Source organism: Borostomias antarcticus, assembly GCF_949987555.1.
Source record: "Borostomias antarcticus genome assembly, chromosome: 18".
NCBI classification, from domain to species: domain Eukaryota; kingdom Metazoa; phylum Chordata; class Actinopteri; order Stomiiformes; family Stomiidae; genus Borostomias; species Borostomias antarcticus.
This window is the reverse complement of record NC_140251.1, coordinates 23,530,070-23,557,712: the sequence shown is the minus strand read 5'-3', so window position 1 is coordinate 23,557,712 and position 27,643 is coordinate 23,530,070. Positions and strand designations below refer to the sequence as shown.

The following is a 27,643-nucleotide window of genomic DNA, read 5'->3' as shown; positions in this document are numbered from 1 at the left end:
CAGTATAAATACCCGCGCCACGGAGTCGCTAGCTTTTCGGTGACGTAGCTAAAGCGCTGTTTATGAGCGGTGGTCACGTGTGTTCATAAGTCAGATGACCCCAGGTCAAACACAGGGTGGTCAAGAGAGGGGAGAAGAAATACTGATGAGCGATGCAGTGACACCTGTAACACTCACATACACACAACACACAACACACACACACTGACAGACACACATAGACATAGTGGGAAGCATTTATAAAAAGTGTGAGTATACTAACTAACTGTAGGGACATGGATGGACTATCTCACTGTGTTGTGCCCTGTCTGGAGAAAAGTCTACTTTGGTGTTGAGTGAATGATCTTAATCATGAAAGTACACTACACTACATAAATCATCCAAACTACAGTATTTACATCATATTCCAATAATTTGGAATGTTCCTGGGGGAGAGTAACAGAACAGGCAGAGGAGGAAGACTCCATCTTTACTAGGTGGTTTGGCCTCCAGTTTGGGGGCTGTTGGTGAGGGTCTTAGCCGTGGCCGTGGTGATGGGTGTGGCCACCAGCAGGTTGTCGTGGGTGGCGGGCTGCGTGTGGACGTCCTGGAGGAACTGGGCCATGACGGGGATCTGGGAGAAGTACTTCCTGGCAAGCGTGTGTTTGTGCTTCACGCTGCGAATGAACACCAGTCCGTAGGCCTGAGGGAGTCACAGAGACAGGACACTCAGGGTCACTCAGGGTCACTCAGGGTCACAGGGTCTCACGGTCACTCAGGGTGACTCAGAATACAAAGATCTACTCTGTCATCTAGTCTGTAGTCAAGTATTTTACAGTTTTCAGTACAAATATATGTCCATATATACACCATGTGGGAATGACTTTGAAATGTTTTGCTGTCAAAATTGTTGACTAATATTGCTCAAGTCTGTGACACTGCTAAACAGTCAATGCACTGGCAGAAGGCCATGCCTTTCAGTGAACTATAAAGTCTGAAGTATCTCACCTGTAACCATATAACAAGGATTATTACAGTTATAACAAGGATTATCACTGTTCATCCGTCAAAAGGTCCAAGATTGTGGACTACGCTGATATATTTAATGTATTTATAGATATATAGACAGATATGTAGATAGACAGACATCATCTGTAGGCTTCAATTGTTGTCTATGGGGAAAATTATGCGTGACAAAGAATACATTTGAAAATGGGACACAAAACCAGGGCCCATTCTCCATAATGCAAACTTTATTTTGCGAATGTAGCCTACATATTTCCAAATATGGACAGTGACAAAATCAAGATAAAGGTGCTGACTAGTTTGGTTAAAGCGAATAGGTGAAAGTAGCTGTAGTCTGTAGCCCTGCGGGGGCTGACCTAGGCAGATATCCACCCGCTGAGTGGTTTTTCCTTCTCCCAGTCTTTATTGTGTCCTTTTCCATACTTGCACCACGTTGTTGGCATTGTGGGAAAAACCTGAGGACGCTGCTAACAAAGTGGGGCGACGACTCGCGGTCCGGAAGGTTCTTTCATCATATAGTAGGACGATGTGCAGCTGCATGATCAACATCTCCAACTCTGATGCCTGAACCCTTCTGTTTTGCACCTGGATGGGATGAGCCTGTGGCTGAAGGTGCTCCCCATCTGCACAACTCTTCATAGAGATGAGAGGGGTTGTCCAGAATAGACTTCAGTTTGTCCCTCATCCTCCTCGTCACCACAGTCTCCAGGCTGTCCAGTTGTTGACCCACAACAGCTCCTCACCAGCTTGTTCAGCTTGTTTGTCTCCCCAGACCCGATGCTGCCTCCCCAGCAGGCAATAGCAAAGAACAGTGCTCTGGTTACAGCAGACTGGTAGAACATCCTCAGCAGCCTGCTACACACATCAATGTACCTGAGCCTCCTGCGGAAGAACAGTCTGCTCTGTCCTTTCCTGTAGAGGGCCTCAGTGTTGTCAGTCCAGTTTGTTGTTCAGGTGCACTCCCTGGAATTTGTATGAGTCCACCATCTAAATATCTTCCCCCTGGATGGTGATGGGGGTTGGGGGCCTCTTATTCCTTCTGAAGTCCACCACCTGTTCCTTGGTCTTGCTGATGTTGAGTTGGAGCTGGTTCTCCTCAGACCATTCAATGACCACGTCCATCTACTCCTCCTCATCGTCTGCCCTGATGCAGCTCACAATAGAGGAGTCGTCCGAGAACTTCTGGAGGTGGCACTCTCCAGAGTTGTGGCTGAAGTCGGAGGTGTAGAGGGTGAACAGGAAAGGTCACAGGACTGTTCCTTGGGGGGTGCCCATGTTGCTTATCACCACATCGGACAGGCAGCCCTGCAGACGGATGTGGCCTGCCGATGAGGTAGTCATTGATCCAGGCCACCATGTCGTGGTCTACCTGAATAGCTGGGAGCTTCTCCAAGAATCGAAGGGGAAGTATGGTGTTGAAAGCACTGGAAAAGTCAAAGAACATGACTCTTACTGAGTTTCCTGGCCCCTTCAGGTGTGAATAGGCTCTGTGGAGTAGGTAGATGATCCGCGCTGATTCGGGCCTGGTACGCAAACTTCAGCGGGTCCAGGAAGTTGCTCACCGTGGGCCTCAGGCACTGCAGAACCAGTCTCTTGAATACCTTCATGACATGAGACGTCAGTGCTGCTGGCCTGTAGTCATTGAGGACACTGGGATGTGCTTTTTTGGGCACCAGAATGATGCAGGAGGTTTTCCACAGCTGTGGCACCTTATTCAGCCTCAGGGAGAGGTTGAGTCTCAGGGAGAGGTTGAGCCTCAGGGAGAGGTTGGGCCTCAGGGAGAGGCTGGGCCTCAGGGAGAGGTTGAGTCTCAGGGAGAGGTTGAGTCTCAGGGAGAGGTTGAGCCTCAAGGAGAGGTTGAGCCTCAGGGAGAGGTTGAGCCTCAGGGAGAGGTTGAGTCTCAGGGAGAGGTTGAGTCTCAGGGAGAGGTTGAGCCTCAGGGAGAGGTTGAGTCTCAGGGAGAGGTTGAGCCTCAGGGAGAGGTTGAGTCTCAGGGAGAGGTTGAGCCTCAGGGAGAGGTTGAGTCTCAGGGAGAGGTTGAGCCTCAGGGAGAGGTTGAGTCTCAGGGAGAGGTTGAGCCTCAGGGAGAGGTTGAGTCTCAGGGAGAGGTTGAGCCTCAGGGAGAGGTTGAGTCTCAGGGAGAGGTTGGGCCTCAGGGAGAGGTTGAGTCTCAGGGAGAGGTTGAGTCTCAGGGAGAGGTTGAGTCTCAGGGAGAGGCTGGGCCTCAGGGAGAGGTTGAGTCTCAGGGAGAGGTTGGGCCTCAGGGAGAGGTTGAGTCTCAGGGAGAGGTTGAGTCTCAGGGAGAGGTTGAGCCTCAGGGAGAGGTTGAGTCTCAGGGAGAGGTTGAGCCTCAGGGAGAGGTTGAGCCTCAGGGAGGTTGAGTCTCAGGGAGAGGTTGAGTCTCAGGGAGAGGTTGAGTCTCAGGGAAAGGTTGAGCCTCAGGGAGAGGTTGAGCCTCAGGGAGGTTGAGTCTCAGGGAGAGGTTGAGCCTCAGGGAGAGGTTGAGTCTCAGGGAGAGGTTGGGCCTCAGGGAGAGGTTGAGTCTCAGGGAGAGGTTGAGCCTCAGGGAGAGGTTGAGCCTCAGGGAGAGGTTGAGTCTCAGGGAGAGGTTGAGCCTCAGGGAGAGGTTGAGCCTCAGGGAGAGGTTGAGTCTCAGGGAGAGGTTGAGTCTCAGGGAGAGGTTGAGCCTCAGGGAGAGGTTGGGCCTCAGGGAGAGGCTGGGCCTCAGGGAGAGGTTGAGCCTCAGGGAGAGGTTGAGTCTCAGGGAGAGGTTGAGCCTCAGGGAGAGGTTGAGTCTCAGGGAGAGGTTGAGTCTCAGGGAGAGGTTGAGCCTCAGGGAGAGGTTGAGCCTCAGGGAGAGGCTGGGCCTCAGGGAGAGGTTGAGCCTCAGGGAGAGGTTGAGCCTCAGAGAGAGGTTGAGTCTCAGGGAGAGGTTGAGCCTCAGGGAGAGGTTGAGCCTCAGGGAGAGGTTGAGTCTCAGGGAGAGGTTGAGCCTCAGGGAGGTTGAATAGGTGTTGGAACACGCCGGCCAGCTGTGTCTCACTTCTTAAGCACCCTGGGGCTGATGCCATCAGGGCTAGAGGCCTTTTTGATTTGTGGCCTTTGGAGTTCACCTCTTACTTGACTCTGAGATGAATGGCCTGGCGGGGGAGGAGGCGTTGGGCTGCCTTCTAGCCTCACAGGGGTGGGAGCGGCGTCAACCCTGTTAAACAACTGCTTCAGCTCAGTGTGTGTGGGTGGGTGCGCGTTTGTGTGTGTGTGTGCATGCTCTTGTGTGTGCGTGAATGTGTGCATGAGTGTGTGTGTGTATGTGTGTGTGTGTGCGTGCATGTGTTTCTGTGTGTCTTTCACAGATGATAGCCAGAGGGAAGAATGCCTCCCATCTTTCCCCGGCCGTGGTGAAGAATGAGGCCTGCAAGAACATAAGGGTAACTCTGCGGCTAGGCCCCGCCCCTTCCCTGAAAGATCCTGTCCCTCATCCATTTAAGTTCAATGAAACACCTCATTCAGGTCTTTCACTACAGCGCCCACCTTCTCGATGTTGTCCACTCTGAGGTGGGCGGCGGCCTCGTCCTTGGTGAGCAGGATGCAGTTCCAGGGGCTCCAGCGCCACTGGCCGTCCCAGCGCTCCATCACCAGGTCATGCAGGTCGCTGCACGCGCTCAGGGCTGACTGGGCCCCCCACACCAGCTCCACCAGGTACTGCACGTCCTGCTCCTGACACACACACACACAGTAATACAGTCATGAGTGCAGACACACTTGTGGCACACACACACTTATGGCACACTCACATTGTAGTGTGCAATGTACAAACACACACACACACACACACACATACAACACATACATAACACAGTTTCAAATGTAAAGTGCATTACAAGTAAAATTCACACTTCTGTTATCCAGTTATTTATTAGTGTGAATGCTGACTCAGCATTCAGTTATCCAATTCTTTATAGTTTTTATTCTTACTTCTTCTTCCGTACGTTTTTTGGCTCTCTGTAGCTCCTTCATACTTTGAGCTACTTCAACCATTCAAGTATCAAAATGTTCAGCTTGTTAAGGACATAATCGGAATCCTTTCAGATTTTTTATACCTTTTATACTTTTTAAAATATTCTGCTTTTTCAACATTTTTTTTGAATGGAAGTCAATGGGGGAGTTTTGAAACCTTATTCAGCCTTCAACTCCTTCATACATTGAGCTACAGAAACCATTCAACTATCAAAATGTTCAGCTCCTTAAGGTCATTATGGGACCTCTTTCAGATCTTTAATATCTTTCATACTTTTTAAAATATTCCGTTTTTTTCAAAAAAAAATTACAATGGAAGTCTATGGGCGGACCTATCTCCTTCTTCATTTTTTGTGCTAGAAACCTTCAAAGTTTAAAATGTTCAGGACCTTTAGCTGAGTAAAAATCTTATTCAGATTTTAAAAATTCCTTATAGTTTTTATGTAATTTAAGTTTGTTTTGGACCTTTTTTAACATTGAAGTGGATGTGTGGAATGTTCAGTTTTTAGAGTGTGGCAGCTAATTTTGCATTTTCACCTTTTTTCTAACTCGTCACCATGGCAAAATGACAGTTTTGAAGCTACACAGACATATCATAGCCTAAAATGTTCAGCATTTTCTCAGGATTCCTACGATGTCAATATCTAGGCTGTGACCTTTATACTTTTTGAGAGAGAGCTGTCTGAAGCCGGCATGCCTTTCCATTGAAGTGAATGAGATGATGCTCACAGTGTCAGTTGGGATTTGAATTTGGGGACACACGCAGGCTCTCTGTACAGGCACCCTTTTATGACTACTGTGGTAGCATTCATATTCCTTATTCCATCCTTCCATCCATCCTTCCTTCCTTCCTAGCTTCCTTCCTACCTTCCTTATTGTGGTAACTTCTGCCTACAGTATTTAAGACCACTCACATATTTCACAGTTAACCGTTTATTCTGCATCGTCATACAGACAAACGTGCCTTCCACAGCACTGGCTAGACCGTTACTTCCACATGAACTCTCAGCAACACCTAGAGGGCGCACCTACACAATGCAACATAACACATTTGTATAATAAATCACATAATCCCTTTATAACACTCCTCCCCCATTAAATTCCAACATTCCCCAAATACAAAGGGACAATAAAAATCAAACTCAAGACTGAATAGCCTCCATCTTACTTGAGCTAGTCACCTCACAACAGGTCTCAAATCAAAACACCAAAACAACATTGCCCAATTTAACACCTTCAACACTTAAATGTGTCCACCAAGTGGCACTTGGCAAATACAGTAGCTTAACCCTTCAGGTGGACTAACACCAACTGTCCATCACATCTGTATCCTATCTGGCGGTTTATGAGAGCGCTGTGACCTGCGCAACCCCACTGGTGACCCAAAAGGCACCACTGGTGAGGGTGTCTTTGGTAGCTCTGGCATTGGGGGCATGGGAGGAGTCTGCGTGTCCGTGTGAGGAGTTCCATCAGTCCCTGCAGACACATCCTCTTGAGAGAATTAATCCGGCCACACCCCTGGTGGACATGTTCCCCCGGTATGCTGTCCCACTTCTGGACACCCCATAACAGTCTCTGTCACTGAGCCAGCATCATAGCGCAGGCGCACATGGTCCTGATGTCTCCTGAACACACGCCCATCAGACAGCTTAACAACATAGGAGACGGGGCCACTCTGTCTCAGAACCACTCCTGGTAGCCACTTCTGGTTTTTGTTGCTGAAGTTCCTCACATAGACGTTGTCATCCGGTTTCAGCTCTCTCTCTCATGCATGTTGATCATGTCTCTCTTTTTGCTTCTCCTGCTTCCTTTCCACCTTCGTCTTGATGTCTGGGCGCAGGAGGTCCAACCTTGACTTAGGGCGGCGCCCCATCAGCATCTCTGCAGGTGGACGTCCCGTTGTTGACTGTGGCGTGAGACGGTATTTTAACAGGAAACGTGAAAGCCGACTACTAAGTGAGTCCCCTGTCATCCGCTTCAAACCCTCCTTCACCGTCTGAACAGCCTGCCAAGCCGTTTGAAGCTGGGTGGAAAGGAGCAGTCCGTATGTGATGAATTCCATTCTCTTGCATGAACTCACTGAACAGTTCACTGGTGAACGTTGGGCCATTGTCAGTGACCAGTGAGTCAGGCAAGCCATGGATTGCGAACACCTGCCTGAGCTTGTCGATGGTCGTGGGGGCTGTGATGTTGCTCATGATGTGGGGTTCGATCCATTTGGAGTGCGCATCCACCATTATCATGAACATCTGCCCCATGAATGGGCCAGCAAAGTCCAAATGCAGCCTAGACCACGGGCGGTCAGGCCACTCCCATGGGTGCAAAGGGGCTGGTGCTGGTTCGTTCTGATTGGTCTGACACTGTGTGCATGATTTCACTTGGTCTTCCAGGTCCTGATCCATTTTCGGCCACCAGACATATGACCTGGCAAGGCCTTTCATCCGCGACACACCTGGATGAGTGTCATGTAGTTCCTCCACAATCTGTGCACGGCCCGCAGGCGGTACGATTACCCTCGTACCCCAGAAGATGCAGGCATCCTGCAGACTCAGCTCTGTTTTGTGTTTCGCATATGGCCTCAGGTCCTCTCCTTACACAACACTTGGCCAACCTCGTAGCAGGTACGTTTTTACTAGGGACAGGACTGGGTCCTTCTCTGTCCATTGTTTGATCTGAGCTGCCGTCACTGGTGTCTCTGCCAGCCTCTCCAACGTAAACACAGTCTCAGGAGGCACATGTGTTGTAGCCGGTGTCTCAGGTAAGGGCAGCCGACTCAGCACGTCGGCATTGGCATTATCCTTACCCGCTCTGTATACAGTACGATGGTGTAGTTGTAGGCAAACAGTGAGAGAGCCCACCTCTGTATCCTGGCTGAAGCGAGCGGCAGGATGCATCGGGTCTCACTGAACAGGCTCATCAAGGGTTTATGGTCAGTGAGAATTGTAAACGCCCGTCCATACAAATACGGAAACGCTTCACAGCAAACACGATAGCCAGGCCCTCTTTATCTAACTGTGAATAACCTTTCTCCGCTGTTGTCAGGGTCCGTGAGGCAAAGCAAATAGGCTTCTCTGCACTGCCACTTCGTGTCAATGTGTAGCAGCTTGTACAATGAAGCCAGGACCCTGGATAGATCGGGGAGAAACTTCCCATAATAGTTCACCATACCCAGGAAAGATCGGAGCTCCTGGACATTCTTTGCTAAATGTCCCTTCTTGTTACATGTATGGCAGACAGTCTCTCTGAATCTGCAGTCATTAGCATAGTGTGGACCTCCACACCAGAAACAGTCAACTCGCTTTGCCTGTGCACTAGTGTCATGTTTCCTAGCCCCCTTTCCAATGTCTCTCCTGACATGATGCACTGCACCTGCCTGTGATCCCCCATTTCCCTTTTGAATATCTTTGGCATTATTAGCAGCCATCTCCATACCTTAGGAAAGTTCCAGTGCTTTCTTGAGCGTCAGGGGTGGCGCTTCCCCAAGCAGGCGGCGCTGTACGGCGTCGTTGTTGATGCCGCAGACCAGTCTGTCACGGAGCATATCGTCCAGCACAGCCCCGAAATCACAATGCTCAGAGAGCTGACGTAGCTCGGCTACAAAGTTAGTCACAGACTGACCTGGTTTCCTGAAGTGGCTGTGGAATTTAAACCGTTGGACTATCACAGAAGGCTTTGGATTGTGGTGGTTCCCCAAGAGCTGGACTAGATCAGCATATGGAATTTCCCCTGGTTTCCTTGGTGTGGCTAAATTCCTTATCAGCTTATACATCTTGGCCCCACACACACTCAGAAGGATGGAGCGCTTCTTAGCCTCCTCATTAATTCCATTTGCAAGGAAAAAGTGTCCCAACCTTTCCTCATACTCTGTCCAGTCCTCGTTTGCCTCCACAAATTCACTGATCTTCCCAAACATAGCCATCTGAACGCGAGGACTCTCTGCCGCTTCCCCCTCGTCTGGGCTCAGCTCCTCCTCGGTGCCGCTTCCCCCTCGTCTGGGCTCAGCTCCTCCTCGGTGCCGCTTCCCCCTCGTCTGGGCTCAGCTCCTCCTCGGTGCCGCTTCCCCCTCGTCTGGGCTCAGCTCCTCCTCGGTGCCGCTTCCCCCTCGTCTGGGCTCAGCTCCTCCTCGGTGCCGCTTCCCCCTCGTCTGGGCTCAGCTCCTCCTTGGACGCCGCACCGCTGCTGCTCATGTAGCTAGTAGCTGGTGCTAACGTAGCTAACACGGTCACCTAGCTAGCTAGCACACTGTAGCTTACTAATCTACCAAAACAAGAAAAACTGCCAAAGCAACGCAAATCCAGTTTACCTCGTCGGCAAAAATATGTGGTAACTTCTGCCTACTTAAGACCACTCACATATTTCACAGTTAACCGTTTATTCTGCATCGTCAACTTGCATACAGACAAACGTGCCTTCCAAAACACTGGCTAGACCGTTACTTCCACATGAACTCTCAGCAACACCTAGAGGGCGCACCTACACAATGCAACATAACACATTTGTATAATAAATCACTTAATCCCTTTATAACACTTATATTCAAATAAATATTCAGAATGACACTAACTTTTTCAGGCTGTAAACTCATATTAATACCTTTTCTCCTCTTTCATCTATTGAACTCAATAAAACTATGAGTTATGATGAGTACTAGCTGTACTTATAACAAACACACTGCTTCTCACTGCAACTGCTTCTCACTTCAACTTCCATACAACACCTCCACAGCTACTGCTCAGCCACGGAGCGGGCTATAGACACACGGTCTCCAATGAGGGGTGCATGGGGATGGCCTGGCGGTCACTGACCTGCTCCTGACTGGCTCTGACCCAAGGGGATGGAGTCTCACCGTCACGCCATTATCCACGCCACGGTCCCCACATCTCAGCCCCTGAGTTGGCTAAAGACACAGTTTTCACAGTTGCGTGCATGTGGGTGGCCTGGAGCATGTGGGTGGCCCAGAGAGCAGTACACTGTCCTCGACCGGCTCTGACCCGAGGGGGCGGAGTCTCGCCACCACGCCACTACCACACCACGACCCTCACAACACAGCCTCTGAGGTGTCTAGAGACACACGGTCTTCACTGGTGAAGGCAGGTGGGTAACCCGGTGCGGCCTACACTGTCCACGACCGGCTCTGACCCGAGGGGGCGGAGTCTCGCCACCACGCCACTGTCCACGCCACAGACGCCACAACTAAGACCCTGAGTGAGCTACAGACACACGGTCTTCACTGGTGGGTGCAGGGAGATAGCCCGGACGTCACTGCACTGCCCCCGACCTGCTTTGACCCGAGGGGGTGGAGTCTCGCCATCTCGCCACTACCACGCCACGGACCTCACAACACAGCCTCTGAGGCGGCTAGAGACACACGGTCTTCACTGGTGAAGGCAGGTGGGTAGCCCGGCCTACACTGTTCACAACTGGCTCTGACCCAAGGGGGCGGAGTCTCGCCACCACGCCACGGACACCACAACTCAGCCCTTGAGTGGGCTAGAGACACATGGTCTTCACAGGTGGGTGCATGGAGATTACCAAGAGGTCACTGTACTGGCCCCGATGGGTTGTGACCCAAGGAGGCGGAGTTTTGCCACCACTATCCACGCCACAAATCCCACAACTCAGCCCCTGAGTGAGCTAGAGACACACGGTCTTCACCAGTGGGTGCAAGGAGATTGCCCGGAGGTCAATGCACTGCCCCCGATCAGCTCTGACCCAAGGGTGCGGAGTCTTTCCACCTTGCCACTATCCACGCCATGGACCACAGAACTCAGCCCATGTGGGCTAGAGACACACGGTCTTCACCGTCTGGTGCATAGAGTTTGCCCAGAGGTCACTGTAATGTCCCCGACAGGCTTCCAAGCTTCTAAGCTATACATTCCATCATTTATTTCATCTTTCAGCTTTGACAGTATTACTCTATTGCTCATCTTTCAAGCTAAAGGCTCAGTTCAAGGCTTAAACTACTCAGGTTGAAAAGTTTAAAAGTATTTAAGTCCTTAGCTTCTTTAGGTAATGCAGTTCCAATTTCAGATAAGCTTCCAAGTTTTCCAGCCTACAAGCTTTTTAGCAATACATTCCATAATTTATTCCATGTTTCAGCTTTGACAGTATTACAGTTTATCTTCCAGTTTTTGTAGCAATGTATTTAAGTTTTTAGCTTCTTTAGGTAATGCAGTTCAGCTTCCAATTCTGCCAGTTTCACATTTCAGCTTCCAGGCTTTTCAGCTGTTCAGGTGTGATGCATTTGACATTTCAGATTTCATATTCATGCATTTTCAGCAATGCTTTTGCTATTCCATTCAGCTGCTCAGCATTCACACGCATTTTCTGCAGGAAATGCAATTTTTATTATTATTATTATTATTGGGGGCCAAGCAGCGCAGCTGCTGCAGCACCCATTGTGTTTGTACGTTTTCTTTATTATTCTTTCTTTCTTCTGCCATGGGAGTCTATGGCAGCCTATAGAACCGTATGGTGAAAAGTTGTGAAAATTGTCAGACTCATTCATGACAGTCTCCTGAGTCTCCTCACCAAGACTCATGTCCACGACTTGAACCCTCTAGCGGGTGCTTTTATGCAGTAATGTTTTTATGCAGTAATGCTTTTATGCAGTAATGTTTTAATCTATCAAAACCACATTTGGCACACTCATCTGGGACACACCCATGACATCTGTCACCAAGCCTCATGTTGACATCTCGTGCACTCTAGTGCCACCAGCGTGTCAAAGTTGGAGTTGCGTTTATGCCAGTAACTTTTGAACTGTATGTCCAATCTTCAAAATGTTGGTAGCAATGGATTCCCTGGCTCATGCTGAGTTCAAAACACTTGGTTTCATTATTACTTCATTGTTTTGATTGCAGAATGCAAGGAACACTTTTGGTCTTCTGCACAATTTCACCAGTTTTACAGTGGTGACAAGGCGCATGGCGACGACTCCCCCCCTCCATTGAAAACAATGGAGCCACGCTCTAGAAAATGACAGAATCGGTGTCGATTTTTCTAACTCGTCACCTCTCCTACACTTCTGAAGACCGAAGGACATATTATACATGGAAATGTTCGCATGATTGTCTGGATTCTGACGAAGTAAATAGTTGAGCTACACTATGTATACGTTTCGCCGTGTGCCAATTTAAATGACGACACCCACTCTCTCACTCAACCGAGAGGAAGAGACCCTTCCAGCTGACATTAATTAAGTGCTCAGGACTCAGGCTCAAGTGTGAGGGAGCGGAAGGGTAGTTCACTCCACTGTCAAAGTTGGAAGTGCATTTATTCTGAGCCACATGCCCGATTTTCCAAACTGCGGTAGGGATTGGAAAGCGGCTATGGCGTGTTTCACTTGTTGTCTTTGATGCGCTGGTCGCGCGTCCTACTTGGCCCCCACATTTCTGCTTGCAGCTATATTTATTATTATTATTATTATTATTATTATTACAGTGACGCTGAATGAACCTTACTCGTTCTAGGTATATCACGCACACACACACATACACACACAAACATGTCCAGATATGCGCTCCCTCCCATTCTCCCAGGGACCCACGGGGGCGCTGGTGCTCACCTGCAGCAGGTACGTGATGGCGTCCTGGCGGGCGGCGCGGCCCTCGGCCTGGCGCAGCCTGCGGAGGATGGTCCTGTAGTGGGAGGAGTCATCCCGGCGACGCGCCTCGTTGTCCAGCTGGGCGCAGCCGTGGCACCGCCCCCCCCGCCGCGCGCCGGCCGGCAGACAGAAGTCTGTGGAGCGCAGGTATCGGCTGCAGCCGCCGCACAAGAACATGTCCTTCCTCAGCTGGGCCGGGTCCTGAGGAACCTGGCCAACAACAACAACAACACCTCTTAACCAGGAAGCACCCATACACACAAATTACAATGAAGCTGTTGCATTAAATACTGTGCTGATCGAATGCCTAAAGCATCGTCTAGAAATGCCTTATTGTTCCCCAATGACCCAATGAAATCAACTGGGTTAGATCGACCCGGTTTGCAACTCAGGTTTGCACAGTAGCAGGGGTACCTTGACTATTTTGGCCACCTCTGGGTTAAAGCTGGGTGTTTTGATGTACTGAAGGAAGAGGGTGGAGATTCTCTTCCTTAGGCCCTCCAGATTGGTCTCCTTCACACCCCTCATCAACAGGTCTGCCTCCCGGTCAATCAACTCCACCATGTCCTTAGTCAGCTTGCAGTCATGCTCCTGTCAATCACAGCATGGTCATATTGACTATAATACCTCTGTAATAATGATCAACTTGATCAATGGAAAATCACCCATGCACGCGCGCACGCACACACACACACAGTAAAGCCCCCCCCCCCCACACACACACACACACACCAACTCTCTCTCTCTCTCTCTCTCTCTCGCCCACCTTGACGGTGTGTTTGAGTGTGAGCAGCACGTCCAGGCGGTCGTCCTGGCTGGGCAGAGGGAGGGTGATGCTGGTGTACAGGTCCCGCAGCTCCTTGGCCCGGATGGTGAACTGGGTGTCCATCTGCGTCATCTTCCCATCAAACGCCTGCCATCTCTTAGGGGCTGCACACTGACCACAGGACCAAGCATCTCTTACTGACCACAAGACCAAGCATCTCTTACTGACCACAGGACCAAGCATCTCTTACTGACCACAGGACCAAGCATCTCTTACTGACCACAGGACCACACATCATGTGCATTGGTCCTAATGAAGACTATGGCCCAATCCCAATACCCCCCCTTAGCTCTAGCCCTTGGCCCTACCCCTACATTTTGCACGTTCACGCATAAGGTAGTGTGTCCCATTCCTTTTATCTTCTAGGGCTAGGGGGCATATCGAGGGCTAGGGGGCATATCGAGGGCTAGGGGGCATATCGAGGGCTAGGGGGCATATCGAGGGCTAGCCCTTCTCAGTCCTGTAGTCGCATGCTCGCTCATGCCAACACTCCTTTCCCGCTCCATTCACTTCGCCGTCAAAATAAATCGGTGTCGGCCTAGTTAGGAGAGGCGCTCATATTTACAAGTGTCAGATAAACATTAAACTTCACTCACCTAAGCAAAAGGGTCTATTTAAACAAATGCTGGGTTTTGAAGACTCGGCGCTACCATTAAATAACTTATTTAGACGCGTTCTGTCCGAGTGAATTTATTTTTCCGAGGTAGTCTTCTTCTGTGGTGGTGGCGGTGCTTTGAAGCTTCAAAGAGACCGCACGAAAGAAAAACGCAATTATGCCATCGCATGTTAATGCCAAAAGGGGCAGATTATGCACCTATTTTAGAAAGGTTATATTTTCACCGCAATAATCGCAGAATTCTGTGCAAAATATGCGAGGCTTGCATGATTTCATGCCCGCATTTTTTCACATCGTTTCAAAAATGTTGCATGTCAGCTTGACATGGATCAGATGTAGCCTAGCCTAGTTATGTGATGCGCAATGCATATCGCCTCAGTAGGCTACCCAAAGCAGCTCTGACTATAATGTAGGCTATTCTAGATTGTAAGGCTATAGCCTACTATTGGTTTTATGTCAATGAATGGAGAAGCTGCTTAATGCCTTCGTGAAGTTGACAGTGTCCCAGTATTAGTACTTAATATGGGTATGGTAGTACTCTATTACTACTTTATCTGGGCATGGTAGTACTGTATAAGTACTTTATCTGGGAATGGTAGTACTGTAGGCATTAGTACCTTATCTGGGTATGGTAGTACTGTAGGCATTAGTACCTTATCTGGGTATGGTAGTACTGTAGGTTGTAGTAATTCATCTGGGTGTGGTAGTACTGTAGTAGTATTTTATCTGGGTATAGTAGTACTGTAGTAGTATTTTATCTGGGTATAGTAGTACTGTAGGTAGTAGTATTTTATCTGGGTATAGTAATACTGTAGTAGTATTTTATCTGGGTATAGTATTACTGTAGTAGTATTTTATCTGGGTATAGTAGTACTGTAGTAGTATTTTATCTGGGTGTGGTAGTACTGTAGGTAGTAGTATTCTATCTGGGTATAGTAGTACTGTAGTAGTATTTTATCTGGGTATAGTAGTACTGTAGTAGTATTTTATCTGGGTATAGTAGTACTGTAGGTAGTAGTATTTTATCTGGGTGTGGTAGTACTGAAGGTAGTATTTTATCTGGGTATAGTAGTACTGTAGTAGTATTTTATCTGGGTAAAGTAGTACTGTAGGTAGTAGTATTGTATCTGGGTATAGTAGTACTGTAGTAGTATTTTATCTGGGTATAGTAGTACTGTAGGTAGTAGTATTTTATCTGGGTATGGTAGTACTGTAGTAGTATTTTATCTGGGTATAGTAGTACTGTAGTAGTATTTTATCTGGGTATAGTAGTACAGTAGTAGTATTTTATCTGGGTATAGTAGTACTGTAGGTAGTAGTATTTTATCTGGGTATAGTAGTACTGTAGTAGTATTTTATCTGGGTATGGTAGTACTGTAGTAGTATTTTATCTGGGTATGGTAGTACTGTAGGTAGTAGTATTTTATCTGGGTATAGTAGTACTGTAGGTAGTAGTACTTTATCTGGGTATGGTAGTACTGTAGTAGTATTTTATCTGGGTATGGTAGTACTGTTGGTAGTATTTTATCTGGGTATGGTAGTACTGTAGTAGTATTTTATCTGGGTATAGTAGTACTGTAGTAGTATTTTATCTGGGTATGGTAGTACTGTTGGTAGTATTTTATCTGGGTATGGTAGTACTGTTGGTAGTATTTTATCTGGGTATAGTAGTACTGTAGGTAGTCTGGACGTTTGCAGATAATGAAGTATAATAGATAAAAGATAATGTTCAACTTGAATATACTTTAATAGTAATGGTAACTGAATAAGATGTTGGTGAATGGAGTCTTTTTTCCCAGCATTTCTCTAACGTGACGAGAAACCTAGAAGTCAGGTGACTATGGGAAATCGGTGTGCCCTTGAGCAAGGCACTCCTACCTGCCCCTGCAAGTCACTCTGAATAAGAGCGCCTGCTACGTGGCTAACATGGAAATGGAGAGCAGCCGACCAGGGAGTAGCAGCAGTGTGTGACCTCTGACCTTGTCCAGGAAGGCCTGGACGGCCTTGTGGTGGTTCCTCTCGGTGGCGACGATGCGGTGGCGTCCGATGGAGGCGATGAGCCGGGCCTCCTCCTCCAGCAGGGCGCACAGGGCCGCTTTCCTCTCCGCGCCTGCCACCGTCTCCTCCATGTGCTCCACCTCCTGGCGTCTCCACTCTGGGGGACATCAGAGACACGACTCACTACCGGAGCGCTCGTCTCTCCTCTCTATGACTCACTACCGGAGCGCTCGTCTCTCCTCTCTATGACTCACTACCGGAGCACTCACCCTGCGTCTCTCCTCTCTATGACTCACTACCGGAGCACTAACCCTGCGTCTCTCCTCTCTATGACTCACTACCGGAGCGCTCGTCTCTCCTCTCTATGACTCACTACCGGAGCGCTCTAACCCTGCGTCTCTCCTCTCTATGACTCACTACCGGAGCACTAACCCTGCGTCTCTCCTCTCTATGACTCACTACCGGAGCGCTCGTCTCTCCTCTCTATGACTCACTACCGGAGCGCTCTAACCCTGCGTCTCTCCTCTCTATGACTCACTACCGGAGCGTCTCTCCTCTCTATGACTCACTACCGGAGCGTCTCTCCTCTCTATGACTCACTACCGGAGCGTCTCTCCTCTCTATGACTCACTACCGGAGCGCTCTAACCCTGCGTCTCTCCTCTCTATGACTCACTACCGGAGCGCTCTAACCCTGCGTCTCTCCTCTCTATGACTCACTACCGGAGCACTCTCACCCTGCGTCTCTCCTCTCTATGACTCACTACCGGAGCACTCACCCTGCGTCTCTCCTCTCTATGACTCACTACCGGAGCACTAACCCTGCGTCTCTCCTCTCTATGACTCACTACCGGAGCGCTCTAACCCTGCGTCTCTCCTCTCTATGACTCACTACCGGAGCACTAACCCTGCGTCTCTCCTCTCTATGACTCACTACCGAAGCACTCTCACCCTGCGTCTCTCCTCTCTATGACTCACTACCGGAGCGTCTCTCCTCTCTATGACTCACTACCGGAGCGCTCGCCCTGCGTCTCTCCTCTCTATGACTCACTACCGGAGCGCTCGTCTCTCCTCTCTATGACTCACTACCGGAGCGTCTCTCCTCTCTATGACTCACTACCGGAGCGTCTCTCCTCTCTATGACTCACTACCGGAGCGTCTCTCCTCTCTATGACTCACTACCGGAGCGTCTCTCCTCTCTATGACTCACTACCGGAGCGCTCGCCCTGCGTCTCTCCTCTCTATGACTCACTACCGGAGCGTCTCTCCTCTCTATGACTCACTACCGGAGCGCTCTAACCCTGCGTCTCTCCTCTCTATGACTCACTACCGGAGCACTAACCCTGCGTCTCTCCTCTCTATGACTCACTACCGGAGCGCTCGCCCTGCGTCTCTCCTCTCTATGACTCACTACCGGATCACGCTCACCCTGCGTCTCTCCTCTCTATGACTCACTACCGGAGCACTCTCACCCTGCGTCTCTCCTCTCTATGACTCACTACCGGAGCACTAACCCTGCGTCTCTCCTCTCTATGACTCACTACCGGAGCGTCTCTCCTCTCTATGACTCACTACCGGAGCGTCTCTCCTCTCTATGACTCACTACCGGAGCACTCTCACCCTGCGTCTCTCCTCTCTATGACTCACTACCGGAGCGTCTCTCCTCTCTATGACTCACTACCGGAGCGCTCTCACCCTGCGTCTCTCCTCGCTACATCAGACGCTGCAGGGTTTCCCCAGGATGTTTCCAGGGAGGCCCTCTGAAACTACTACTGTTGTTGCAGGGTGGGTGTGTCATGGATACATTTCATCAGCAGTGTCAACAGCGCGCAGTCAGGTGTTTATCAGTGCTTCTCTACACTGAGCTGAAATGAAATGAGTGCACATAACTAAATGTAAATGAATATTAGCAATATATATATATATTTTTTTTTTAAGTATTACTAGAAAAAATTATATTTCCTGCAGAAAATGTGTGTGAATGCTGAACAGCTGAAAATAAATAGCAAAAGCATTGCTGAAAATACATGGGGGAAAATGGGAACTAACCTGTTTAGTCCACAACACATAGCTAATGTTACCTACAATGTAGGCTATGCCCTACTTAGTTACTAACATCAGAAGACATGCTAAACTGCTTATGTAGCTACAGCAACCAAACATATTTTCATTTCATCATCTCACTCCAAGTCAGAAAATGTCTGCTAGCTGCAATGCTAATTTCGCTGTATAACTGATTTGTGCTAAAAATGTTAGCGATCTAAAAGTCAGCTATTTGGGGTCTTTCAGGAGGGGCGGGGGGGTCTTGCTGTCCACTCACTCTCCAGAGCGTTGTAGAGCAGTGCGAAGTCCTCCTTGTTCTGGGGGTCCATCCTGCGCCGGTACTCAGCCCTGACCTGCTCCTCCTTCTCCTCCTTCTTCCTCCTCTCCTCCCTCTCCATCCAGGCCAGCCGCAGCTCGCGCTCCTGCCTCAGCTGGGCGCTCAGCCGCTGGGCCTGCCAGCGCCGCGCGTACGTCTGCAGAGTGACCGCCTGGGGAGAGAGCAGCACACGGGTCAGGAGAGAGACCAGCACACGGGTCAGGAGAGAGACCAGCACACGGGTCAGGAGAGAGACCAGCACACGGGTCAGGAGAGAGACCAGCACACGGGTCAGGAGAGAGCAGCAGACAGGTCAGGAGAGACCAGCACACGGGTCAGGAGAGAGCAGCAGACAGGTCAGGAGAGACCAGCACACGGGTCAGGAGAGAGCAGCACACGGGTCAGGAGAGAGCAGCACACAGGTCAGGAGAGAGCAGCACACAGGTCAGGAGGACCTGGAGAGAGAGCAGCAGACAGGTCAGGAGAGAGCAGCAGACGGGTCAGGGGAGAGAGCAGCACACGGGTCAGGAGAGAGCAGCACACAGGTCAGGAGGACCTGGAGAAAGAGCAGCAGACAGGTCAGGAGAGAGCAGCAGACGGGTCAGGAGGACCTGGAGAAAGAGCAGCAGACAGGTCAGGAGAGAGCAGCACACAGGTCAGGAGGACCTGGAGAAAGAGCAGCAGACAGGTCAGGAGAGAGCAGCAGACAGGTCAGGAGAGAGCAGCACACGGGTCAGGAGAGAGCAGCAGACGGGTCAGGAGAGAGCAGCAGACGGGTCAGGAGAGAGCAGCAGACAGGTCAGGAGAGAGCAGCAGACGGGTCAGGAGAGAGCAGCACACGGGTCAGGAGAGAGCAGCACACGGGTCAGGAGAGAGCAGCAGACGGGTCAGGAGAGAGCAGCACACAGGTCAGGAGGACCTGGAGAGAGAGCAGCAGACGGGTCAGGAGAGAGCAGCACACGGGTCAGGAGAGAGCAGCAGACGGGTCAGGATGCAGCTAGAGAGACTTGTCGGATCCACATTCAGAGAAGCCGAGGTCGACATGAAAAGCTCTGAAACACACTTGATTAAAACACACACTCTTTGGCCTCTTTAGAACACACAGCTCACTCACTATCTCTTTAGAACACACAGCTCACTCACTATCTCTTTAGAACACACAGCTCACTCACTATCTCTTTAGAACACACAGCTCACTCACTATCTCTTTAGAACACACAGCTCACTCACTATCTCTTTAGAACACACAGCTCATGACTCACTATCTCTTTAGAACACACAGCTCACTCACTATCTCTTTAGAACACACAGCTCACTCACTATCTCTTTAGAACACACAGCTCACTCACTATCTCTTTAGAACACACAGCTCACTCACTATCTCTTTAGAACACACAGCTCACTCACTATCTCTTTAGAACACACAGCTCATGACTCACTATCTCTGTAGAACACACAGCTCACTCACTATCTCTTTAGAACACACAGCTCACTCACTATCTCTTTAGAACACACAGCTCACTCACTATCTCTTTAGAACACACAGCTCACTCACTATCTCTTTAGAACACACAGCTCACTCACTATCTCTTTAGAACACACAGCTCATGACTCACTATCTCTTTAGAACACACAGCTCACTCACTATCTCTTTAGAACACACAGCTCACTCACTATCTCTTTAGAACACACAGCTCATGACTCACTATCTCTTTAGAACACACAGCTCACTCACTATCTCTTTAGAACACACAGCTCATGACTCACTATCTCTTTAGAACACACAGCTCATGACTCACTATCTCTTTAGAACACACAGCTCACTCACTATCTCTTTAGAACACACAGCTCATGACTCACTATCTCTTTAGAACACACAGCTCACTCACTATCTCTTTAGAACACACAGCTCACTCACTATCTCTTTAGAACACACAGCTCACTCACTATCTCTTTAGAACACACAGCTCATGACTCACTATCTCTTTAGAACACACAGCTCACTCACTATCTCTTTAGAACACACAGCTCATGACTCACTATCTCTTTAGAACACACAGCTCACTCACTATCTCTTTAGAACACACAGCTCACTCACTATCTCTTTAGAACACACAGCTCATGACTCACTATCTCTTTAGAACACACAGCTCACTCACTATCTCTTTAGAACACACAGCTCACTCACTATCTCTTTAGAACACACAGCTCACTCACTATCTCTTTTGAACACACAGCTCACTCACTATCTCTTTAGAACACACAGCTCATGACTCACTATCTCTTTAGAACACACAGCTCACTCACTATCTCTTTAGAACACACAGCTCACTCACTATCTCTTTAGAACACACAGCTCACTCACTATCTCTTTAGAACACACAGCTCATGACTCACTATCTCTTTAGAACACACAGCTCACTCACTATCTCTTTAGAACACACAGCTCATGACTCACTATCTCTTTAGAACACACAGCTCATGACTCACTATCTCTTTAGAACACACAGCTCATGACTCACTATCTCTTTAGAACACACAGCTCATGACTCACTATCTCTTTAGAACACACAGCTCATGACTCACTATCTCTTTAGAACACACAGCTCATGACTCACTATCTCTTTAGAACACACAGCTCACTCACTATCTCTTTAGAACACACAGCTCATGACTCACTATCTCTTTAGAACACACAGCTCACTCACTATCTCTTTAGAACACACAGCTCACTCACTATCTCTTTAGAACACACAGCTCATGACTCACTATCTCTTTAGAACACACAGCTCACTCACTATCTCTTTAGAACACACAGCTCACTCACTATCTCTTTTGAACACACAGCTCACTCACTATCTCTTTAGAACACACAGCTCATGACTCACTATCTCTTTAGAACACACAGCTCATGACTCACTATCTCTTTAGAACACACAGCTCACTCACTATCTCTTTAGAACACACAGCTCATGACTCACTATCTCTTTAGAACACACAGCTCATGACTCACTATCTCTTTAGAACACACAGCTCATGACTCACTATCTCTTTAGAACACACAGCTCATGACTCACTATCTCTTTAGAACACACAGCTCATGACTCACTATCTCTTTAGAACACACAGCTCATGACTCACTATCTCTTTAGAACACACAGCTCACTCACTATCTCGTTCACACGCACACACGCCGTGCACGCCAAACACAAAGCCACGCTCGCCCTTCAGAGCAGGGTTTCCCAACCTGGGGTCCGGACCCCCCTTAGGGGGGCACCAATGATGGCAGGGGGGGCGCCAGGCCTCCGACAATATGAGGCCTTAATATTAGATAGACAAATATTTGTCAAAGAATCATGTTATTCGTCACAGCAAATTTAACTAAATACATGATCATATCTGATGAAGGGCGATCCCAAAGGTCACGACACACAAAAACAAAACCCCAAAAGCAGAGATGAGATGAGGCGTGGCTCAGACGTACGGCGCGCAGCCTCCTGCCATGCTGCTGGGCGGCGCTGACGTAGTCTCCCGGGACGACCAGCCTGTCCTGGGCGCTGGACACGTAGCAGCCGACCCCGCTCGTCTGGGTGGACGTGCTTCTGGAGCTCTGCTGGGCCTGGCTCCTCACGCTCACCGTCTGGGGGAGGGACACACTCCTCAGCATTAACCTGGCCTGGACCCTGGTGGCCTGGACCTTCAGAAGGACTGCTGGTTACACACACACACACACGCACGCACACACACACACACACACGCACGCACACACGCACGCACAGACACACACACACTAGGGCTGGGGCACCCAGCTAATTTGAGTATTGGAAATGTATTTTCTATTTATTTAGGCTGTATAAACATTATGTTGAACCTGTTATCTTTCCAACCCCATTTCTAACTCCTGTATTAATGAGATTAAGATGCATCTAGGAAGCATTCTCACTATAAATGATCTCTCGTCTCTCCTCCTCTCACATCCCTATGGCGCTTTGGCACCTCCAGGTAGGCCGTCTGGGGGCGGAGCATCGGACACAGCCAGGACTGCAGGTCAGTGGCTTTGTGCTCGAAATAACATGTCAGTGGCTTTGTGTCTCTGTATCCTATGACATTTTATTCATTGTTAATGACTCCCTATCTACAGGTGTCTTCCCACCAATACTTAAAACTGCTTTGGTGAGACCCGTGCTGAAGAAAAACAACTTAGACACTTCAGTTCTTAACAATTTTACACCAATCTCCAACCTTCCCTTTTTAAGTAAAATTCTGGAAAAGATTGTTTTACTGTAAAACAGATTAATGATTTCCTAGCTACAAGTTGTACCCTTGACCTTTTCGAGTCCGGCTTCCGCGCCCACCATAGCACAGAGACGGCATTAGTCAAAGTTGTAAATGACCTCAGAATTAATGCTGACTCCAAAGAGCTCTCTGTTCTCATCCTCCTGGACCTGAGTGCAGCCTTTGATACTATAGATCATGCAATCCTCATCAAAAGACTGGAGAAGTGGGTTGGCCTCTCCAGTCCAGTCCTTAATTGGCTTAAGACCTATCTAACCGGTCGTGATTTCTTCGTTGTCCTCGGTGACCATAGCTCAGGAAAGATCCCTATGACCTGTGGGGTGCCCCAAGGATCGATCCTAGGACCTCTACTCTTCAGCCTGTACATGCTGCCCCTTGATGATACCCAACTCTATATTTCTGTAACACCCAGTAACTACAGCTTGGTTGACTGCCTTGTCAAGTGTATTACAGATATAAATGTATGGATGTCACATAATTTCCTCCAACTAAACCAGGACAAAACAGAAGTACTGATCATTGGAGAAAAAGCTGAAAGAGAGAAACTATCTGCACATTTAAAAACTATGGAAATCGACACCAATTGCCAGGCTAAAAACCTAGGTGTCATACTTGACTCAGATCTTAATCTCGAAAACCACATCAAGAATATTACAAAGACATATTTTTACCACTTAAGGAACATTGCCAAGGTGCAACCCTTTCTCTCTCAGGCTGACACCGAAAGATTAATGCATGCTTTCATCACAAGCAGGCTGGACTACTGCAATGCTCTACTATCAGGCCTACCAAAGACACTCACACAGACACACACCAGTGTTTGCCATACCTCTCCCATGATGCTCTTAGCCTTTCTTGCTCTGAAAATGTAATTTAATGTTATTTATTGCTCTATAAATGTTCTTTACCGTTAGACGAATATATTCCAGGAGCTTGCTCCAGGTTGCCTGTTTTAATATCTGTGTTGCTTTTATGGCTCTGTGTGCTACTAACCCTGTTCTGCCTCCCCTCTCCCTAGTGCCTCTCTCTCTCCCTCCTATCTTCTAACCAGGTCCAGTGGATGCCCCACTGTCACCAGCAGACCACCCTGAGTCCGATAGATACCCCTGTGTCTGCTGTGGATGTCGTAGCAATTAGTTAACACACACACACGTACACACAGACATACACCAGTCCACTTCCGGCTTTAGGCCTGGGTCCAGTACCCCCTTCCCCTCACCCTAACCCGGGTCCGTATCCTTTTCCTACCCCCTCCCTACCCCTGACCCCTGCCTCTACCTGGTCCCAGGCACATTCACGCACACACAGACATACACCAGTGTTTGCCATGTCTCTCCTATGATGTTTTTAGCCTCTCTTATGTAATTTAATGTTATTTGTAATGTAAATGTACATTTAATTTATGTAAATGTCATTTTATGTTATTTATTGCTTTATAAATGTTCTTAGCCGATAGACAAACATACTCCAGGATCTTGCTCGATCGCCTTGTTGAGAGGGGTCAGGGTAGAATTTTTACAGCTCACTTATCTGGCCCCTGGGTGATACTGTTTTTTTGCTTCCCTCTCGAATATGTAGGGGAATATGCATTGTGTTGCCTCTGTGTATGAAATGCGCTATACAAATAAAGTTTGATTTGATTTGATTTGGTACCAACTGCCTAGCACAGCCTAAACGTTAGCCCAATGAACATAGGAACTTTAACAGACATTGCCAGAGCTTTTGGGACACTTACCCATTCTATTCTCTCTCAAAATTATTAAAGATTGGTTTACCGTATAGGGTGTATACAAATAAAGCTTTGATTGATTGATTGATTGATTGATTGATTGATTGATTGATTGTGCAGCCAGCAGCTAAGTTAGAGACAGCTTGATGAGATGATAATATTTGCATGAGTGAGAGGTCAGAGGTCAACCAGTTGTCCTTAGGAAGCGGTGATGCCGCACATGAGTGCATAGCAACATTATGTAGACTGAGATACAGTAGGAGGTCTCCTTACTGCACTGCCAACACTGAGTCTGTGACAGCGTGAGTGTGTGTGTGTGTGTGTGTGTGTGTGTGTATGTGTGTGTGTGTGTGTGCTCATAATGAGCCTCCCACCATGAAAGATTGAAGTCTTAAAGAGTGTAGGTGTGTTATGTGCGTGAGTCATGAGACATGCACGAGTGGAACACTGTGTGTGCGTGTTTTTGCGTACTGTGCATGTGTTAAAGAGCATTTGTGTAGCATTTGGCACTTGTTCAAATACGTGTGTGTTTGTGTGTGTGTGTGTGTGTGTGTGTGTGTGTGTGTGTGTGTGGTGTGGTGTGGTGTGGTGTGTGTGTGTGTGTGTGGTGTGTGTGTGTGTGTGTGTGTGTGTGTTGTGTGCGGTGTGTGTGGTGTGGTGTGTGTGTGTGGTGTGTGTGTGTGTGTGTGCGTGTGTGGTGTGCGGGTGTGGTGTGGTGTGTGTGTGTGTGTGTGTGGTGTGGTGTGGGTGGTGTGCGTGTGTGGTGTGGTGTGTTGTGTGTGTGTGTGTGTGGTGTGCGTGTGTGGTGTGGTGTGTGTGTGTGTGGTGTGTGTGCGTGTGTGTGTGTGTGTGTGTGTGTGTGGTGTGTGTGTGTGTGTGTGTGTGTGTGTGTGTGGTGTGTGTGTGTGTGTGTGTGTTGTGTGCGGTGTGTGTGGTGTGGTGTGTGTGTGTGGTGTGTGTGTGTGTGTGTGTGTGTGCGTGTGTGGTGTGCGGGTGTGGTGTGGTGTGTGTGTGTGTGTGTGTGTGTGTGTGTGTGTGTGTGTGTGTGTGTGTGTGTACCTGCATGTCCCTGCTGAAGGTGTCCACCCCCCGGTCAGGTTTCCTGGTGGCCATGGTCTGCACCCCTGCGTGGTGGAACTCTGTCCCTGAGAGCCGGTGCCTGTAGCCCCCCAGGAAGGCCTTCCTCCGGGTGGCTCTGTCCATCTCCACCACCACGTCCTGGAAGACCGCTCCCTCCGAGTCTGGGGGGTCAGATACAGGAACACAGGAAAAATAGAATATAAAGACCAAGGCCCAAATCCACAGAGAATGGATTGCTCCCGCTAATACACTAGCTCGATATTTTGCACAGCAATTGCAACGGCAATCTGCTCCAGTTTAGCACGATATCCACAAAAGATTTTGTTCTAATGATATGCCCGGGCAAACATGCCCACAAATTTGCCAACTTTGTGCAATTTGCGCCCATGATTGCAATTTGCGCATTCTTGTGCACGCCTGGCATGACGGTGCCTTCGTCTGGCTACAATACCTGCTGCCATGATCCCTGGTCAGCCCCGATATGTGCTGCACTTACCACCAGCTGAATGCAGTTTGTTCTTGTATATAGATATAAGATCGTGGATATAGTCGTATCTTTCCCCAGTGTTTCAAGCTTTTCTCCATATTTCAGGACACAGATTGGGTCATAATGAAAACGACAGAACGCACTTTTTTTGCAGAAAATATCAGTTGTTTGTTTCTGTGCATCGCAGCTGGCTGAACTTATTTTTAAATCCCCCTCTATATATATTTCGCCCTTAATATCATCCAATATCAGAACCCTTGTTCTGTGAATAGTAAACACAGAACCCTTATTCTGTGAATAGTAAACACAGAACCTTATTCTGTGAATAGTAAACACAGAACCTTGTTCTGTGAATAGTAAACACAGAACCCTTGTTCTGTGAATAGTAAACACAGAACCCTTGTTCTGTGAATAGTGAACACAGAACCCTTGTTCTGTGAATAGTAAACACAGAACCCTTATGCGGTGTGTTGGGCGCGGACCCGTCTGGACTCTGACGGTGATGACATCTGGCATGTTGTAGTCCTGCTGGGGCTTGGCCGGCCGGACCGGGTGCTGCTCGGGGTCTGAGGAGCTCATCTCCAGCTGGGTGGCGCCGTGAGGCTGGACGCCCAGGTCCATCAGGGTCCTTTGGTCCTCCACCGCCTGGCCTGGGAGAGGAGGACCAACGGGATCCACAATCAGGGGTCTAACACACATAGCTGAGCCTAAACACAACCAGCACTGCTACTGCTCCAAGAAAAAGACATCACTAATAGTGAGATGTTCTGTCAGTCAGCCATAACCCTTTATAATGTAATAGGAAAATATTCCATTGCCTGAAATTATGTATGTTGCAAAGTGTTGGGCTGGGGTCCCACTCACCATCCAGGGAGATCTGTATGACTTCTGAAGGCACCTTCAGCTCGTTTGCGAAGTGATGCTTCAGTTCTTTGATGCTGAGCCCGATGGCAAACGCTACGGTCATCACATGGCCCTCTGGCATCAGCATAATCTTCACTGTATTACATGAGAAGTTCAGAATAAGTGTTTTATTTTTGCTAAAGAGGAAAACAAAATTTGATGTGTTATTGTTTAATTTAGGCTAATGGCCGTCTGGATTTACCCGTGGCTGTGGAGTTCGCTACATCAGTAGAGAAAGAGGTTTTCCTGGAGGCTCCGTCCCTCCTGCGGGGGTCCGCCCGGGCTGCGGCTTCCTCCGGGGCCGGGGTCAGGAGGGCGGGCTGGGGCTGACCCTGGGGCTGACCCTGGGGCTGACCCTCTGCTGGGGTCGCTGCTGGCTCGGTGGCTTCGCCCCGGACTTCTTCTGACGCATTTCTGACTTGTTGCCAGTCTGCCCTCGTCTCTGGGTCATTCTCTTCTTGCCAGTCTGCCCTCGTCTCTGGTTCATTCTCTTCTAGCCAGTCTGCCCTCGTCTCTGGGTCATTCTCTTCTTGCCAGTCTGCCCTCGTCTCTGGTTCATTCTCTTCTTGCCAGTCTGCCCTCGTCTCTGGTTCATTCTCTTCTAGCCAGTCTGCCCTGGTCTCTGGGTCATTCTCTTCTGGCCAGTCCTCCCTGGTCTCTGGGTCATCCTCTGCGGGTGGTTGAGTGTGGACTCGGGCAGGTCCTCCGTGCTGCTCAGACAT

The 27,643-nt window shown here is 48.9% G+C and overlaps 1 protein-coding gene across 1 annotated transcript; it reads right to left on the bottom strand.

Annotated features, from left to right (window-relative positions):
- Positions 1–472: 472 nt before the first annotated feature.
- iqub (IQ motif and ubiquitin domain containing) lies at positions 473–27,643 on the bottom strand (the record flags this gene model as incomplete). Its single annotated transcript, XM_084452848.1, has 12 exons — positions 473–682; positions 4,537–4,722; positions 12,590–12,838; positions 13,043–13,219; positions 13,395–13,565; positions 16,050–16,225; positions 18,388–18,598; positions 21,911–22,066; positions 25,511–25,692; positions 26,501–26,668; positions 26,883–27,017; positions 27,124–27,643. 12 exons carry the CDS (start codon positions 27,641–27,643, stop codon positions 473–475), a joined length of 2,541 nt encoding a protein of 846 aa, XP_084308974.1.